Genomic DNA, 19,230 nt, shown 5'->3' with positions numbered 1-19,230 from the left:
ACAGATGTTTGCCAGACCTTTTCTTTAAAGCCTTGACTGATGGAAATTCCAGTCTCCTTGGGCAGTTTATTCTGATACTTAACTATACTGACTGACGTAGAGTTAGATACTCAGTAGAAGGATAAATAACCTTTGCTTTTCTCCTGTTACAGTCTAAAGCCATTAAATGTTTTCTAACTGTAGTGGACATGGAGAGTATGTAATGCCTTTCTTTTTGCAGCAATAGTTTATGTGTCTGAACATTATCATGTCTTCAGCGTTTTATTTGATTAGCAGCTTTCACTTTAGATTAATGATCCTCTTTAGAAAGTCCACAGATACTCAAAGTTACAGGTTGCCTTATGAAAGACGTCAACTTCATTTTGGGTTGCTTCCATGGATCACGTTAAACTAATACATAGGCCTGTTCATGCTGGATTTTGAACCTTGCTTTGGACCTTGAAAAAGAGATGTCTGTGCTGTTGCAGTGACCAGGAGTAGTTGTAACAGTGAATGCTCACTCTTTAAATCAAAATGTCTGTTCTAACCTGCAGGGCTTGCTACCTCCTCTTGCCCTCCTTTACTTGAAGTTGAATCTGGGAGGCTGTGAAGAGTTTTGTGGCTTTCAGTGTGGGGTCTTGTGATTGTACAGTTAATTATTCTATCAGTTTGTAGAACTTTGGTTTTATCCTGGCTTTTCCCATTATCTTTTGTATTTAGACTGTTTTTCAAATTTGCTAGTCATTTTGTTTTCCCTTTGCCAGTGCTCTTTGCTTCTCCTTCTCTCCTGGTTGTGATGGTGTCTGCATATCTAATTGCATCTCTATTTCAGCATTGTCACTGAAAGTAGTAAATAGCGTTGACTTTGTACAGACTTCTCAAACACCCTGTTCATTGCATCTCTTGGGTTGGAAAGTCCACCACTGGTGGCGGCTAAATGTTTATTTCCACAATAGCTAAGGAACAAAATACTCTTCTTTTCCAGTTTCTGTGTTTTCTATGTATGGCCTGTTCTTTCATTTTCAATGTGTCTTTATTTATCTGAAAGTATGCATTTTGAACTGTCTTTCCTCCTAATTAATCATCACAAAATTAATATTCAGTGTATATCAAAGAAGTAGTGCATCAGCCATAATATTTAACAATGCATAATACAATTTAAGAATAAGAATAAATATAAAGCTATCAGATTATTTAAGCAGCTTGTGTCTCTTTGTGGGTATCTACCAATGTATTTTACTGATTAGTACCAAAAAAGTGATTCTTTTTAAGGTTTACCAACTGCAAAAAGTTTGCCTTTTTTTCTACAGAACAAGTTGAAACCAATATTTCCTGCTTAGGAAATTTAAATTATTTTTAATTGATCCTTTATATTGCATAGCACCTAACACAAGATAATATTTTAGAGAAAGCAATAAAGTTTTAATACTACTTTGTCATATTGTGAGAAATTTACATAGGTACATATGAGAAATAGTTGTTTGGAACAAGGGATGAGAGAGCTCTTGGTGAGATTGGGCTGAAGTGGGGAAACTTTTGTGTAGTGGAAGAGATCGGAATGGGCTTAATGGAGTTTGGATCTGCTCCTGTCAACTTAGATGCATTTGCAAATCATTGGTTGTTGTAGATTGATTAGCTTCTTTCAAAAGTAATAGCACAGACACTTTATCTCCCACAGGCTCAGAGGAATCTTAAGGAGTTTTAGATTTTTAGGTTTTCTTGTTCTAGCATGTAAGAAAAAGGCTGGGGGGTGTTTGTTTCCTTTGGGGTTTGGAGGAGGGCTGGTTTTGGTGTGTGGGTTTTATTCTGTATTTTGGTTTGTTTGGGGTTTTGGTTTTGGGGGTTTTTCTTTCAGGTTTCCAAACTCAGAGTGAAGATAGGTTTTCTCTGGGGGCATCAGCCTTTTACTTCAGGAATTCTCTTGACATATAGACTGATCCCTTCTTTATGACTTCCCTGGTATGGACATTTGTCATCTGAAGATTGTTTGCAGGTTGTTTTTGTAATCACTTCTGCCAACTCCTTAGGCAACAGTTTAAATATATATGATATAATCAAATTACTTTTCTTACCTGTGTTTGTTTTTAAATAAAGGAAAGATGCTCTAAAGAATAGTACCTTTACTTGGAAGGATTATCTAGTTTTCCTCTAATCAGAATAAATCTTTTAACTCCTTGCTTCAAAAGTACCAACGAGCAGCCTTTTGTTTTTCTGATTGGCAAGTAAGTGTATGTGCCTCTTCTGCCTTTAGAAAATGAATCTGTTAGTGGTTTCACCTGATCATCTGTTAAGAATGATACAAAGCTGTGGAGTTCTGATACCTGACATAGTTGAATAATGTGTTTCTGCAGCATGTAATAAACAGAAGATGTTGTGTTTCTACATTGCATCTTGATTGGTAGGCCAAAATGTTGGAGTTTGCAGAGGGTTCTCTCAAGCAGTCTTCTCAGTAACCTGCTAGCTTTTACATGCTTTGACCACCTGTATTATCAAAGTAATCAAACATAAGTTAATATTGTGCCCGTCCAGGTTTTTCTATGTTTATCTTGAAATACATTTTATAAGCCAAAAATCCCAGATTTAGGCAACTAAAAATTCCAGGTAGCTTGTACCTATTTTTTCTAAATTGATAACCAGTTTAAAAAGTTTCTTCATAGACTTTCTAAGTTCTTAGTAAATTTTGCTTTAGAAAATCAAACACTACACTATTATTCTTGTTGAAATAGAAAGGGAGTTCTGTATGGATGGATTACGGGGTCGGGGTGGAGGCAGGGGATGGTAGTTAAAGGGGTTTTTTTTGTTGTTGTTGTGTTACTATTCACAGTCTGAATTGCAGTGTGGGCTTTCAATGTGCTTTTAATGTGATTATTATGGGAAGGAAATTGGGATGGTTATTAAGACTTAGCAAATTCTTGTCCAGTTTGTGGTGTTCCTTTGCTTATTAATCAAGGCTCTAATAGTGAACAGCAGTGCTACAGTGATGTATCTGGAAGTAGAAATAACACAGAATACACTAATTTTAAAAAGAAAGAAATGCCATTGATTATTTTTAGTAAGGTTACTTTAAAAGTTTTTGAATAAACTATGTAATACACATACATACACACATGCACATACATTCTCGCATAGCAGTCTTTTCAGTCTGTATACGTTATAAGAGTATTCTGCTTTATGCAAAAATTACTTAGTATACTTTTTATTTATATTAGAGCAAGGACAAGATTGCATCCTACAGCAAAACTCCAAAAGTGGATAGGAGTGATGTGGGGAAGGAGATGAAAGAAAAGTCTTCCATGAAACGTAAACTTCCTTTTACTATTAGTCCATCCAGAAATGAAGATCGCAATTCAGACACAGGTAGAACCTTTTTATTTCTTTAACTAATTATTTGTTGGTAAAATATGTCCTAATTTAATTAATTGTATATTATGTTTTCTATATTGATTATTTTTTTCCCTATAAAAAAGGATACTAAGTATAAAAGTTGCTTGCTTGCTTCTGATTGTTGCATCTCAATCTGATAGGCTTTCATCCTATCATTAGCAAGAGCTAGCATGCCAGCATAGTTCATCTGCATTTTCCAGTTGTTTCCTAACCTTATTTTTTGCTTCTATTTTAGTAATAAATCTTTCTTTTCATTGTCCTCTCTTAAAAGTCCATTTGCTTAAACAAGTAAACTGATGAAAAGACATGTAAGTGCCTTGATTTGAGACACAGCTGTCAGCCTTTTGTAGCCTTTTTTGGGGAGGGAGAGTGGGAAAGGTTGGTAGACGTACTGTCCTCCATATAAGAGAAAAGGTTGCTAAGGTTACGGAACTAACTAAACTAGCCATGGAGAGTGAACTTTTCTTCTAGTCGAAGCTCCTATGATCTGTTCAGGATACCTTTTCTGCACAGGCTGGTAGTTCTTCCTAACTTAAGCATATTCCGTTAGAACTGATTTCAAGACTTCAAAATCCATTCTTAACATGGCTCTTTTCAAATCAAGATGGAGGGATCTGGATGTATTCCAAGAGTACAATTATATCTGAGTTTAGGTAATTAGTTATCTGTGTCATAGTTCAGTAATAGTTCTGTTGGTAGCAAGACAGTATCCGTGCCCTCTGGAGGGCCACCAGAAGGCATGTTCCCCAAATTTGTCAGAGACTCAGTATTACAGTTTCTTATACAGTGCTCATTGTACATTTCAATATTTTCATAAACAGGTAATTCCCTTAATATGCTTAGATTTAAATGCAAGATAGAAGTGTATACCTCAGTACACATTTAATTTTTGTCCAGGATTGATTTAATGCAGCAGATTTGGCTTCTGGACATTACATACATATTTTTGTTACTCCAAAGAGAATACGGTATGAAATCCAAATTTGAAGTAGTCACATTACCAAACAATACTCTTGGCTTTAGATCTCTGTTTTCAGTGGTTTTACAGAATTCTAGAGTCTTACACTATTCATGATACCACTTGATTCTGAAAAGACCATGTATAAATTAAAGTATGCTCCCAGCATCTGCTTTATTAAATTTATTGCTTGGTGTTGGACCTTAACTTTTTCATAATGGAAATAAATATATTTAGAAGTAATATTTAGCACTGATCTAATGTTTTCTGTGTTGGAAATCTTTTTGTAATCTCTCCCCACCCCCATCAACTTTAAATAATTCATTGTCACAGCGTCTTGCAAGGTAACGTAATTTTTTGTGTTTCTCTTGCTATAGCATCTATTGTCATAGTTGCCACAAACAAGATAGATTACTGTAGGCACTTAAACATGAACAAAAAGACAATGCACACACTACAAAATCGTTTTGTCGCAAGCTGTAGCAGGGAGATGAAAGAAACAGTTCAAGCAGGGGCAAGAAAATATAGTAATAGAAGGCACATAGCTTTTAACTGCTGTGTAGCAAACATCATAGCTTGTCCGTTTCATTACTGCTGAGGTAAGTAGGTAAGAGCAACTACCCCGTTTCACAGATGATGAACTTGGTACATAAGCTTTCCAGAAACTTTAGAGGTAGGAAGATTACTAGGATGAAAAAACAGTTCTTACAATGCTGATTCTGTACCTAACAATTAGATTTAGACCAGTGGGAATTAACCACTTACATTGGTACCAGGTTTGGCACTGACATGAGATTAGGACTGACATCAGTGATCATGAAATGCAGTGCTGCTTCTGATGCAAACTAGGCATTAGACATTCAACAGGTTTGCCATCACTGGACTAAACTGTTACCTCTCACAGAAGTGTCTCCCTATTAACTATGTACAGAGAATGGCAAGTGTTATTTGAGAAGGAAGTAAGTTAGTTTTTGGAGGAGAGAGTGTAACCAGAGACAGGGGGAAAAGAAGAGGTGATGAAAAGCTTTGTATCAGCTAGTAGTGCTAGTGTTTAAAAATATAATTAAAAAAAAAAAATCCCAGTTTTCTTCTGATATTTTGTGAAAATCTGTAGCGGTATTCTAAGGAGATGGTCAAAGGTTTTGTATACAATTCATAATGAGAAAGATTCTGAAAAAATATGTGGTACTACTCCATTCTTCCCACTGTCTGTTACAGTCCCAGGATGTATTTTACCCTTTCCCTATAGTTTTATTTTTAATAGTCTTTCAGTATGTTTGTTTGTTTGTTTCCAGAGTTCAGAGTAGCAAAAATGTTCTTAATGCTTTGCTAAATAGATTCTTTGTAACAGATAAGACCACTGAGTTTGATTTTTCAAATGTTTTTAAAGATTTAGGGTCTTCAAAAAATGTGTCTGGGTGAACAAAAATCAAGAAATGCCATAAAAAGTAGCTCTAGGATTAAAAAAAAAAAAAAAAGGTTTAATTTATTAAATGGCTTATCTCCAAGATACATGATAGGATTGCTAGCTGATTGTAGAAACCTCGTGATAATTTGGTTTCATCCTGTTTAGGCAGGTAAACCAGCCAAAAAATGGGAATACCTAATGGTTAGAGCTTTACATCATTAGAGCTGTGTCAGTTCTATCTCCAGAGTATTCATTCATGAACGAAGATCTTTGTCTCTTGCTTTATTTTTGTAAAAATTGCCAACTACGTTTCCAGCTCTTGTTCCTTTTTGTGGTGGTTTTTTTTTGGTTCAGGTATGGTCTAGAAACTGTAAGTGATAATGAACATGGACAGCCAAACTGAATGTTAATTTAGAAATTTTTTTTAATTTGATTCTTACAAAACTATACATAAAGTAAATTTTACATCCAGTCAGTTTTGGCAAGATTGAAATCAAACAGCATTTGTAGTGTCCCATGAGAGTCTAGAACAATTCTAGTCCTCTGGTTTATCTAAATTCAGATTTAAATCAGTGTTTTTGCCTAAGAAACTGCTGCAATAAATTAGAATAGAATCGAATTATTTAGGTTGGAGAAGACCCTTAAGATCATTGAGCCCAGCCGTTAACATAACACTGCCAAGTCCACCACTAAACCATGTCCCTAAGCACTACATCTGCATGTCTTTCAAATACCTCCAGGGATGGGGACTTCCCTGGGCAGCCTGTTCTAATGCTTGATAACTCAACTATTTAATTAGTATTAATTATTTTCAGATTTAGCCTTTAGGTTACTTTCTTAATAATTTCATACTGGTTAGGACCAAATCCAGTTGCCTCAATGTAGTCATGCAATGCCAGTTGAGATGCCTGCAGTAGCTGAGAAGTCTGCACAGGGCTGAAAGATAACGTGAGTCACAGGAGACCTGTGGCCTTCTGAAGAGGCCAGTGGGACAATGACAAGACCTGAGCTTGCACTACATGCCTGTCTTTAAGCAACAGCATCCTATTCTCGGTTTCTTTTGTTGTGCAGGGGAGTGTCTGTTGTACTGTCCTGGTCTGGGTGGCTCTCCTGCTGAGGGCTCACATCCCCATTCTTTGATCAGCGACCACAAAAAGCTAATATGATACATACATACTGCAGTCAAATTTATTTATGTTGCAAACCCTTATGTAAATTAATCTTACGAAGGCTTCTACATGCAAGCTTTGATTAAGACTGGTAGAATTGATGGTGGAAGGAGAAGCGTTTTTCATACCTTCTTAAGTTCTCTGATGTCTACCACTCCAAAAACATAATTTGATTGAAAAGCCACCCCTTATTTAGACTACTTAAATAGCATTATTTAAATTTTGATAATTTATTTAATCTGGTTATTTTTAAATAACTTCTGATGTGGTTATCAGAATAAGAACAACAGGCAAGTGCTGCTTTTGCAAAGAACGAGTTTGTTTGCACTCTCCACCTTATTAGTCTGAAGAGAAAAATTTCAATTTTTCATGATAATTAAACATAACTGCAGATCGGAAAAATCTTTTCATTGTAAAGATACGTGTAGGCTTTTTTGTTGTTTGGGTTTTTTTGTAGTCTTGTTACATAGTTGACTATTTAGGAAGAACAACAGGAGTTACAATTACACTGAATGTGCTAATTTGTTGATCTTTCCTTGGAAATTATGTTCTCCAGATTTTCTGTTTATAGTAGCAACTCAGTTTTGTTTTCTGACCCCTTCAATTTCTGTATTTAAAGTAGTCCAAACATGGCACAGTCATATTTCTTCTAGCATTTAATTAACAACCGGAAGAGCAAAACAACTGACCTCTTTATGTTCCATGCATACATCATGGTAACACAATTTCTATACTTGTGCTTCCCATAGTTACAGAGGTTAGTGGGGCTGTTAAAGGGACTGGTTACACACTGAGTTACTGTGTGCCGGATTTGGACTTACTGTTCAACTAGTACAAGTTTCTTTAGCTGTTGTTTGGGCTAGAGGCAAGAAAGCAGAGGTGGTTTTGTGCATGTGTGTATGTTGGTTTGGTTAAATAAATATGCCATAAACTCGATTAATTAGGTATCATGATAGTACATTGATATCTCTACAGTGTACTGTGAGGTCTCTTCATCACATTCTAATCTTTCTTTCACTGAGGATGGGAAGCAGCAGTCAATCATGATGTGTTTCTCTTTAAAATAACTTCAGTCAGATTACCACCATCACACAGATCTAAGTAACTCTGTCTCTCTTAACTTCATCATCTGCAGAATTGATCATCTTGACCTGTCTTCTGCAGCTGTTGGTAATAAGCATATTAGTCTTTTGTTGTATATCACTCAATCTTATGACTTCCTTAGAAGCATTTATTTCAAGAAGTTCATATTTTAGCTTTGCGTGGTCCTATTTCTTAATCCTGTTATTCCTTACAATTTGCACTGAGAGAAGTTTTACATGAAACCAGACTATCATGAGCCCTGAAGTTTGAATTTGGTTTTTTTGCTTTATTTCCTTTATCCACTAACATGGTTATTTTACCAAATGGAATATTCTGTTAATTTGGCATGATTTGTTTTGAGAAATCCACGTTACATTATTTACTAATTTATTTTCCTAAAACACTTAGAAATTACTTGACTGAGAATTTGTAATTTATCCAAATAAAAAAAAACCCACAACCAAACCCAGATACAGTATTGGTTGCCTTGGGACATAATCTGTCATACATAAATTCTCCTAAAATAATCACCAGTGATTCTGATGTCTCTTGTGCCAGTATGTTTAAGTATTGTGAGTGAATTTCATTAAGCTCTTCTACAAATAAGTGCTCAAATGCACCTAAATCACTGCTTCACATAACTTGGCTATTTTTAAGTCCTTTTTTTAAAGTGTTAGGTGAAAAGCTTACATTGCAAAAGGAAAATGTTAAAAGGAGTGTTGTCCAGATAGATTTGGCTGCATATTTTGAAGGTTATTTAATAAACATAATTGAGCATGATACCACTTGATTACTTTTTATTTTTATTTTTTTAATTATAAGTAAGAAATTCCCTGATGCTCTGTTTCTAACTGCTGAAGAACCGCAAAAAGTGACAGGAAAGTGAATGTTAGAGACTGGTATTCCATAGACTTCGAAAACAAAATGCTCAAAGTCTAAAAAAACAAACAAAAAACTACCACCAAACCCCTCCCAAAAAACACCACCAAACCCTAATTGACTTCAACAGTCAGTTTAATACATAAAATTCTACCTAAACTTAATTTCTTAAACTGATATTATTATTCTTATTAGGGAAGTTATTACTGTTCAAATTGTATAAACATCAAGTACACAGCTGTGAAAAGTTCTCTGTTACCATAAGATACAGAATATCTAAAAAGTCAAAGTTCCTGAACATTAAATTGGGCTTCTCATGCTAAATAAAGTATAGTGTACTGCGTGATGGTATTCTTGGAGCAGTGAAAACAAATCTTATAATATAATCTGCAATAAACATAATGGGAGTTCCCAATAATTTATAAGAATTTTTCTGTGGACTTGTGTAGCTTCTTTATCAACAGTTGCATTGTTGTTTTCCTTGGCTTTTTTTTTTTTAAATAAGGTATATTTTTGCTTATTTGTGCATAAACATTTCTCTCTTATATGCCCTACTTCCTTCCTTTTGCTGCCTTCCACCCCCTTTGTCCTATGCTGTTTTATCTTGTACATACAGAACCAGGGCATATGCATGAGATGTTGGGGTGGGAAAGCAGTAGCCTATTACAGGACACACTCCAGTAAATGGATTATCAGGTGCACCTTCTGTAGTTGTAAGACTTTTTCCTTTTTTTAGGTTTGTTGTTGGTCATATTAATTTTGTGTATTGAATTGTTCAGATTTACTGAAAACACATATGAAGTCTCACATACATTTTAATAAAATTGTGTCTTTTGTGAGTGGTAAGGGCATAATTACAATATAACTTGGTGAGAGCACTTGTATTCTTATTTGTTACTTTTAATTGGTAAGCTCTAGAAATGCTTTGCAAACACTGTGTTAATAAAGAGTAGTAGAAGAATAATTTGCCCCACCACTGAAATGCATTGGAATATGTAGGGGAGAATCTTCATGTTGTTTGACAACACTAAACATGAAACGGGACTAAATTACACTCATTTACTTAGTAGACTTTTCTAACAAAATGATTAAAAAAAAAACCCCAAACCAACAGATAAAAATACGTGGCAAAGGCCACTGTGTAGTAAAAAAGTAAAAGCTAGATCATCAAAAGATTTATTTCATTTATTTTGGTGTATTACCTTCTCAAGCTGAGTATAACTATGAAACTGTAAGGAGTAATTCAGAATGAAAACGAATGTGTTTTTCAAGAAAAGAATCACGAGCAGTAAGTAGCATAAGCTAGGAAACAGCAGATCATGCCAGACAAACTGAAATGTGTTGTCTTGATGGAAGTACTAAATTAGTCACTGAAGGGTATGCTGTACCTCTCTTTGGAGAGAGAACAGCATCTTTGCAGTGAAAAGTTGAAAGTACAATTTCATTGTAGGTTTTCTTTAAATTTTCCTATGCAGCTGTTCTACCAATAGGGCAGTAGTGTTGATTTGGATATTGAATGAATTTTTAGATATTCAGGAGTATGAGATGCATGCAGTTTAGAAAAATCCCATCAGTTACTTCTGCAAAAGGGATCTTGTTTCCTTTTTAAACATGATGGATAAATTTGTAGGTGTTTTTTTTAATGGGTACATAGGTCTGTAGCTTTCCATTCTTAAAACAGTCTTGCTCATAATTGCTTAGTCTGCAAAATCATGTATTTCTTATTTGGTCACTATGGAATTCAAGATGTGCACTATTTACATGCTTTCCTCTGCCTCAAGAGCATTGCATTACTAGAGCCTGTGTATGTAATCAAGCCTCGAAGATGAGATTTAGAGAAGGCTAGGAAGGCAGAAAATGAGTTGAGAGGAAATGAATGACACAAGGAGGGCCACAGAGGGGGACCTAAGGCAGTAGTGGAGAAAATCAAAAGATAGAAAAGGGTAAGTTTGAGGCTTAATGGAACAGGAAATGGTACATGGTTAGGAACCTCAAAGGGACTTAAGCTTCTGATTTGTAATTTTTATTAATTTTTGGCTCTCTGCAGTAGGTTAGTGAAGTTTGCCTCAGTGGAGTCTTCTGGTTTACTACTATCTGCTTTTGCAGATAACAGATTTTTTTTTTTTTTAAATTAAGTTTTTATACAGGTGTTAAAGGTTGAGGTTTAAGAAAGGAAACTGGGAGATCAGTATAATCATAGGGACATTAGTAAAAATAGAATCCTTCCACAACCTTGACTGTAGCTTAATTGCATTTCTACTCGTAGTTTGTTTTTTTTTTTTAGTATGGCCCAAAATACTAAGATTAATTAAAACCGGATGAACAGTACCTCATCAGATGGTAATCAGTCACAGTAAGAATAAGATGAAATAACTTACTATACAAAGAGCTAAAGAACAGTGTGGCAACCAGGCTTATTTAACTATTAGTAACAAGCCTCAACCAAGCCTGAACCGATTCCCAGCCAAATTCTAGCATGCTAGTATGGCCAAGTCTGATTAATCAGTCCAACACCTTTCCGTCCTGCCCCTCCTTTCATTTATTACATATTTCCCATTGTAATTTCTAGATCTCAGCTTTTTTTCATGTTCTTGTTTGCTTTATGGGGGTTAGCACATCAGCCAGCCCCAGAGGAGAAAGTAGGCATCCTTACTGAATTCTGTCCCTACCTTTGTGGTCAGTAGTCCAGCCTGGAGGGTGAGTTGGGTTTACTTGTGACTGTAGGGTTCAGAGTCCTGTCTGGCTCCTTAAAGGCCTTTTGGGAAGGTTATCAGTAGGGAAACTTCCAAAAGGAGAGGGTGTGGGAGAGTGAGCAGGATCTCTGGAAGAGCTAATACTGAATCTGGCCTTCTAACCAAGGGAATTATTTGCTCAGAGTTTGGAGATGTCATTTTTGTTGGCTGAATCTGTTAGAGTACTCTTCAGACCATTCCTTCTTGACACTAGCGGTTAGAAATTTTTTTTTTAACTCTTTCAAAAATTTCAATTTCAAGACACCAAATATGTGACTAAGGTTCCTTATGCCATCTTTTACAACCAGTGTGTTTATATTCAAGTAGTAATCTTAGGGGCTCTGAAGAAAAAGATAGACATTATAGATCTAACATGTAAGTAATATAAGCTCCTTACAAAATACAAAATGTTGAATTTGATAAGAACTTGTTAAGACAGAAAAAGAGCAATTGCCTGGAATGATGAGGTAATTACAGGAAATAAATGGTCTTCACTGCAGATAAATGCAAACTAATATGTCTCTAGAAAATACAGTTAAACAATAATGACCAGGCAGGGAGATCTGTGGAAAATAGTTGTACCAAAAGAGATTTGATGCATTGAAAGTTTGTACTTGTTTGATGTTAAGATCATTAAATACTGCTTCAGTTAGAAGTTATTTAGTCAAAGTCACTTAATCACAAATCAGTTGTTTTCTATCATACTTTAATCTAAATGCCTGTGTTTGGTTTCGGAGACCTTTATACAGAAAAATGAAGGCAGAATTTTTGAAAAGGATGGAAGACATCGACCAAAGTTTCCAAATTACACAAATAGAATTCTAGTTTTGAAATTCGTTAGGTATTAAAAAGTTGTCTGATTTCAGAGCATATTTAACCAATCTGAAGATCTGTGAGAGTTTGTAGGTATTGAATAGCTTTAGAAATTATGTTTATTCAGATGTGTAATCTTAGCTCCTGGTTTAAAACTTGGACATGAAATATTAAGCAAGTACCATAAATATTCATAAAAGGAAAGAAGTTATGTGTATAAAATAGCTGTATGGTTTTTAAGACTATGAATTTTGGAGAAGAAATTGCTCTAAGGTAAGATAACAGGATGAGTTTGAGAGAAATAATCTTTTATACAATTACCTAACAAATACTAGTATTAAAAAGTCTTTTCCTAATTTTTAACATGGTGTCTTGAGAGAAGTAGAATAGAGCACAGTCTCAGAACTGTATTCAAGGCTGAAAGTTGACTTAGCTGATCTTACAGAATTTTCTAAGCGCCTGACTTGATTCTCTGAAAATTAAAGCTGTGACATACACAGTCTCCCTGCTGTGAAACAGGGTTTTAATCTTACAGAATTTTTTAGTAATCCTCCTTACAGCTTTAAGTGTTTTAACTTAGTAGCTTGTTATCCTGATATGATTAGAACAGGTAAGCAAAACTAATGCAAATGCAGCAAATTAGAGATGCAATTTCTGGCTTTCATCACCTGCCACCAATCACCAGTTCACATACCTTAAAAGGATGTTTTTTATTTCTAGAAAAATGTTCTAATAGAACAGCAGTTTGAGTTTTTAAATGTTAATATTTCCAGAGAAGGAAGGTCCGGAGAAAAAGAAAATGAAGAAGGATGCTGGAAATAAGAAATCAACACCAGTTAGCATTCTTTTTGGTTATCCCCTGTCAGAGCGCAAACAGATGGCACTTCTCATGCAGATGACAGCAAGAGACAACAGTCCAGGTGATCTTACAAAGTTACAAGTTTTCTTCCTCCTGCCTGTTTAATTCTGTCCCAATCAGAATATTCTGAACCCTGCTGGTTTTCAACATTCCTTGCTTTTTATTGCAATTTTTTTTTAGTTATTCATAATTCTGGTAAAACTCTATTGTGCATTGATGAGTAATTTGATGAAAAATTCTTGACCTTCTGTATTTATGTGCAAAGCTTTGCATGATGATAGGTGTAAAACCTGAAAATCTCTTTTCTTCTTTTGATTATTTTTGCCTCTCAAACACTGTTCCATAAGTATTAATTAAAAACTGAAATACTGTCTGGTTTTTACGAATTTTAACTACTGTCTCATTGCCTCCATTTGGAGCGGGATTTTAATTTAGCAGAAAACTGGGTTGTCTGATTAGGATTTAATGGGAGAGGGGAGACACCTTGTTTTTAATTCAGAACTTCAAACTTCCTTGATCCAGTTGTATTTAAAAAAAATCTTTATGTATGTATATGTTCTCCCCATGTAATGTTTTTACAGATTTGGCTTTTAAAAGTGAATGGCTGCATTTCCTTAAGAATTTGGTGCCAGTTACCTAATCTTTTACTATCCTGCTATGTTTAAAACAAAATCTATGTAGAGAAAGGCAAGACAATTTCATGGCAAGACGAAGTATCTTTAAAAAGCTCCTCAGACTTTGGAATACTTTGTGGGGAAAAAAGGATATTCTTTAGTCTCTCATGCTGGGGAAGTCGACCCCATATATGAAAACCTTTGAGTCCCTGGCCCATGGATATGTTCTCAGTTGCTTGAGCGATTAAACTCAAGGAATCATGAAGATGGAAACTGCTGGACTGATATGCTCTAGCTTCCTGCTGCGAGTTATAAAAGTTGCAGAGAATTTGGGACTTCCAGGCTTTCTCCTTTCCATCAAACCACTAGAAAGATTGCCTGACATATTGCATACTTTTATTTAAACTGTTATTGAAATAGAACCAGGCTGCTTTGGTTAGGGATTTCACTTTTAACTAATAGGCACTCTTCAATAGAATAATGTTTGAAGGGAAATATTTTAGCTAGAATTCTATTATTTCAGTATATATTTATATTCATAAAGCACTTTTTGTCAGAAGCATATATTCTATCAAATATATTAACATAACTTTAATTACAGAAGATAAAATATTATCTGACTCCCTGTAACCGAAGACTACCAGACAAATACAATAGAGGCTGTCTTGCTGCAGTTTCTCATCTTGTGTAAATCTGGCTTTGTGGCTTCCCTTGTTTTTGAGAAAATTTTGAGAAACTTTAGTAATAGTAGTGTACTGTCCAGTCCACCCAAAAACATTTGTGGTGGCACAACTGAGGAAGTGCCGGAAGTACAATGCACAACCAGTAATTCCTTAAACTGGCATCCCACTACATAAAAATACAGTGGAAGTGTCCTGGAGGAAGTGGAAGCAGGGTAGATACTGATCTGCATGGTGATGTTTTGTCTTGTTTCAGCAGAAGTTATACCAGAGTATGTGAATCTTGTATTTTAGATAGACTTCATCTGTCCTCCCAAACCTACTTTAAAAATACTGAGACTTTGCAAAACACTCCTTTGCACGTTGCAAATAGGCATCGTGTTGATACATGTGAAGTGTCAAATACATCCTTTATTTAAATATAATTATTCACTGATAATTGTAGTCTTTGAATACAATTGTTAAAATGAGATGAAGTAAAAATAGTGTTAAATAACTTAGTGACCATTTCAAAACTTATTTTGTAGATTCCACCTTAAATCATCCCTTACAAACACCACCAACACAAAAGAAAACTCCAAGCTCATCTTCAAGACAAAAAGATAAAGTTAACAAGAGAAATGAACGAGGGGAAACGCCTCTACATATGGCAGCAATTCGAGGGGATGTTAAACAGGTTAAGGAGCTAATCAGTTTAGGTGCAAATGTGAATGTAAAAGATTTTGCAGGTAAGTTGATACATGTTCTCTTAACTGTACAAATTAAATACTAATGCTGAAGTTGTTGTCAGAGGCTTAATTCAGTTCATGCTATATGCAAATTAAAAATACAACAAAATTTATTGGAAATTTTCAAATCATGTTTTTATTTCTGATGGAAGTGGTAGTACTGGGACACTGTAGTACATAGTATGTTATTAGAACGATATGATAATACCTGGATGTTTTAGTTGTGGCCAGGGCCTTTGCACACTAGGCATATATAAAAATACGTGTGCACGCTTGCTGAACTTTGTAGAATTATACTAGGCAAAGTCAGTAACTGATAATGGGATTGCAGGCTATGTGAGGAGATGCAAAGTTCAGTAACAGTGCGGGTGGTAGCACTGTAATGTACACTGTCGTCTTACTGTGACAGCTAACACGCACCAAAGCAGATGGGTTTGGTATAGCTTGCGCTTGTCATCTAGTCCTGCTAGATTAATACTAGTTTTGGTACGTTAGTATCTGCTGTGGTTTCAGCACTGTTTGATAAACTTTAAGGTAAGTTTGTACCATATTTTTGGTATCCTTTTTTTGGTATCTTTCTTTTCTTAGTACCTGTTTAGTAACCTTTCTATAAGGAAATGTCTGTGCTGCCTGTCTATTTGTCTGCAAGACCTCCTAAATACATTTTTTGGAACCTGTTGGCACACTCTTGCGTATTTTGCTTTTGATACTCTCACGGTAGTTAAGTTTCTACATGTTTTACTAAAAAATCTCCAGCAGAGTAAATGAGATCCCCAAAGTAATGCTTCCACAGAAGACAGAACCTGCAGTTTTGAGTTCAGTCGTTGCCAGCTGTTGATTAGCCAGGCACCAAATTAACTATTTACATACTGAGATAAGCCAAAGTACCTGCTGTTTTTTCTTCAGCCAGTGTAAAAGGGTGTAAGACTTAGGAGCTGGAGTATTAGGTAGACATTTAGGGCATAGAAGGGGGTTGAGGTAATGAGGAGGGATGGCACAGAGTGAAAGGAAGGCTAAATCAGAGGATAAAGAACCCTTTATCCTGCAGAGGTTGTTGGGGGGTTGGGGTCTAAGAGACATCTATAAAAACGTAGGATTCAGTAGATGTTTCTTTCTTAAAGAACTCTCAAAAATAATAGAAGTGTCACGTGCACATTATATAAACAGCATAACAAACTGCTCCTAATACTCTACCTGTCAACATTAGCTATTAAACACTGGCTTTTTTTGCATCCACAATAGAAGTGGATCATGGGAAAGTGAGGAAACAAATGTAAGAAAGAGCCACATTACTTTTGGTTATGTTCAGAAAGATTGTGCTCCTAATGCAAAGGATAATGCTGAAGAAAGGTGACAAAATTTGTGGGGAGCTGCTGACATCCCAAGGGAATAAAGAGAATATTGAGAATACTCATTGGTATAATTAACTGGCAGCACTAGCAGTGTCAAGTTTTTAGATTCATTGCATAATAGAAGCAAAAACATAATGAAGGTCTGAATGAGAGTTTTGACTAGACCTACAGTGAAGTCTGCTAAAGATGCTCAGTTTATGAGTCTGAATGGTTATAAGGAGAATTGTACTCTTAAGGGGAATGGTGAGATGAGCTGAGGTAGCAGGCCCCAGTGAGAGAATTAAGAACTACATGGTACAATTAGTTGTCAGCTGAAACTTGACATCAAGAGAAGACATTAAAGAGATGGACTAAAATCTTGATTTTAGGTAAGAAACAGATCAGGGATTTCTTGGAGTACAGAGGGTAGCTGAATTTGTGTTTGAAGATGTGGCTGCCCAAACTCATTTGTAGAGGAAGAAGAGAAAGGAAGTAGAAGTAGAACCCAGTGGGATCTTCAGAGAAGTTGAGAGGGGAGATGAGAAGAACTTGTTGAAAGAGCAATTTTAGAAATGGCGGGGGAAGCTCAGGGGAAGACAGACCCATAGAAATCACAGGGAGAATAGAAAGACTTCAAGAAGAGATGTGGTGGTAGGTTAACCTTGGCTGGCTGCCAGACATCCACCCAGCTGCTCTCTCACTCCTCCTCCTCAACAGGGCAGGGGGGGAAAGTAAGATGGGAAAAAAAAAGCCTTCATGGGTTGTGTTAAAAATTGTTTAATAAGAAAAGCAAAAGCTGCACATGCAAGCAAAGGGAAAAGAGGAGTTCATTCACTACTTCCTATTAGCACACAAATGTCCAGCCAATTCCTGGGAAGCAGGGCCCCAGCAGGTGTAATGGTTGCTTGGGAAGACAAGCGCCATTAACTACGAGCTTACAAGCATCCCCCCTTCCTTCTCCTTTCCCTGAGCTTTTATTGCTGACTATGACATCACATGGTATGGAATATACCTTTAGTCAGTTCAAGTCAGATGTCCTGGCCGTGTCCCCTCCCAACCTCTTGTGCGGGGGGAGGGAGAGAGAAATCCTTGGCAGTGTACAAGCACTGTTCAGCGGTAGCCAAAACACTGGGGTGTTATGAACACTGTTGTAACCCCAAATGCAATGCACAGCGCTATATGGGCTGCTGTGAAGGAAGTTAACTTCATAACTTCATCCCAGCCTGACGTGGTACAGATACTTAACTAATTTTAAAGGCCAATGAAAAGATGAGGAGAATGGTTGAGAGTTGGTTCTGAGAATCGATTGGGAGCAAGTCATTAGAGACTTTATTCAGAACTCTGGAGGAGGTGTTTGGGATCAAGTGAGATACTTTCCCATTGGTAATCCAAAGTGAGAAGCAAAGGTGGCTGAGCTTCAAAATCCTGTGCAGAGGAAAAAGTCAAGAAGAGGGGGAGGATTTGAGCCGTGAGTCATGGGTGGAGCAAAGTAAGAATTTAGGATGCAGTGAAGGTTAGAGAATTAAGATTTTTTTAGCTAAGCATTTGGCAGAACTAAAAGAGCAGAAAATGAATTGGTAATGGAGGAAGTAACTCTGCTCGTAGGATAGCTGCCAGAATGATACTGCTGTGTGAGAACACGAGTAAAGGAAACAGATGTTGAGAGCAAGCCAGGACTAGAGTTGGCACACTGGACTTTGTGATAGGATAGAAAGGAAAAGCAGTAAAACATGGAGAAGAATGAATTACAGAGAGAATTAATAAGAGGGAAGAAGACAGATATTGGAGAGCTGAGAGCAGAAGTGTGTCATCATTGTGGATGAGTAGGGAAAAAGGCAAATGACAAGAAAATGGAAGTAAGGAGGTGGTAGCCAGGCAGTGCTGGGAGTGAGTGACCAAAGTGATGGTTGGAGAGGAAATATAGTGTACAAAGATCAGGAGGAAGTGTTTTGCCACAGACTAAGGTAAAAGCTTTTTTTTTTTTTTTAATAATTTAAATGAGTGGCAAGTGAGAAGTTGAGTGAGAGATGAAGATGAGAAATTACCTTACTAAGGGAGTAGATAAGTCAGGGGTTTCTTCTTGTACCTCCTCTTCATGGATGTACTGATTAGATGCATTACTGATTAGATGCAGAGTTCAAGTGAATAAACTCTCCAGACTTGCACTGGTTATGTTGGCAACAAAAGTGGAATGCCTTCACAGAACTGGGCTGCAAGAAGGCAGCAGCAGCAGGCTGGAAGTTCAGGGCAGCTATAAAGTGGAAGGCACCAAGTTGGGAGGGGAGGGGAGGGGAAGGGGTGAGGTGAGGAATATAGTGCTTGTGGGTTGATCGTCATCTTCAGTTGAGGCTCTGCTACAAAAAATGAGCACTGAACTTCAGATTATCAAGTTGGAAATCAAAATGGCTAAAAAATTCCTGATATTTCCTAGAATATTACTAAAAGTTCTCTTATGTATTAGTTATTCAATATTTATTAGTAGCTTGCTATCTAGACTAATAGCTGCTGAATGTTAGTGATTCCTGGTACTTGTTCGGTGGCTCTAAAGGAGCACTGGTTATGATAATTTGCCATACTCATTCTTTCCAATAGTGTGGTTTTCAAATTGTTTCC

At 36.3% G+C, this 19,230-nt stretch overlaps 1 protein-coding gene across 4 annotated transcripts in view; it reads left to right on the top strand.

Annotated features, from left to right (window-relative positions):
• The window catches only part of ANKRD12 (ankyrin repeat domain 12), a 70,585-nt gene that overhangs the window by 26,182 nt on the left and 25,173 nt on the right, over nt 1-19,230 (top strand). For 2 of the 4 annotated variants that reach the window (XM_075706372.1, XM_075706374.1), the window contains exons 3-5: nt 3,189-3,336; nt 13,179-13,325; nt 15,086-15,286. In XM_075706372.1, the coding sequence (XP_075562487.1) occupies nt 3,189-3,336; nt 13,179-13,325; nt 15,086-15,286 (496 nt within the window). Of the gene's footprint in view, nt 1-1,900; nt 1,939-3,188; nt 3,337-4,124; nt 4,130-9,476; nt 9,541-13,178; nt 13,326-15,085; nt 15,287-19,230 lie in introns of those variants that run through there. The other 2 variants (XM_075706371.1, XM_075706373.1) reach the window with 2 other exon arrangements.

This window comes from Pelecanus crispus, chromosome 2 (genome assembly GCF_030463565.1).
Source record: "Pelecanus crispus isolate bPelCri1 chromosome 2, bPelCri1.pri, whole genome shotgun sequence".
Taxonomy (NCBI): Eukaryota; Metazoa; Chordata; class Aves; order Pelecaniformes; family Pelecanidae; genus Pelecanus; species Pelecanus crispus.
The sequence above is the reverse complement of the archived record's forward strand: the minus strand, read 5'-3'. Positions and strand labels throughout refer to the sequence as shown.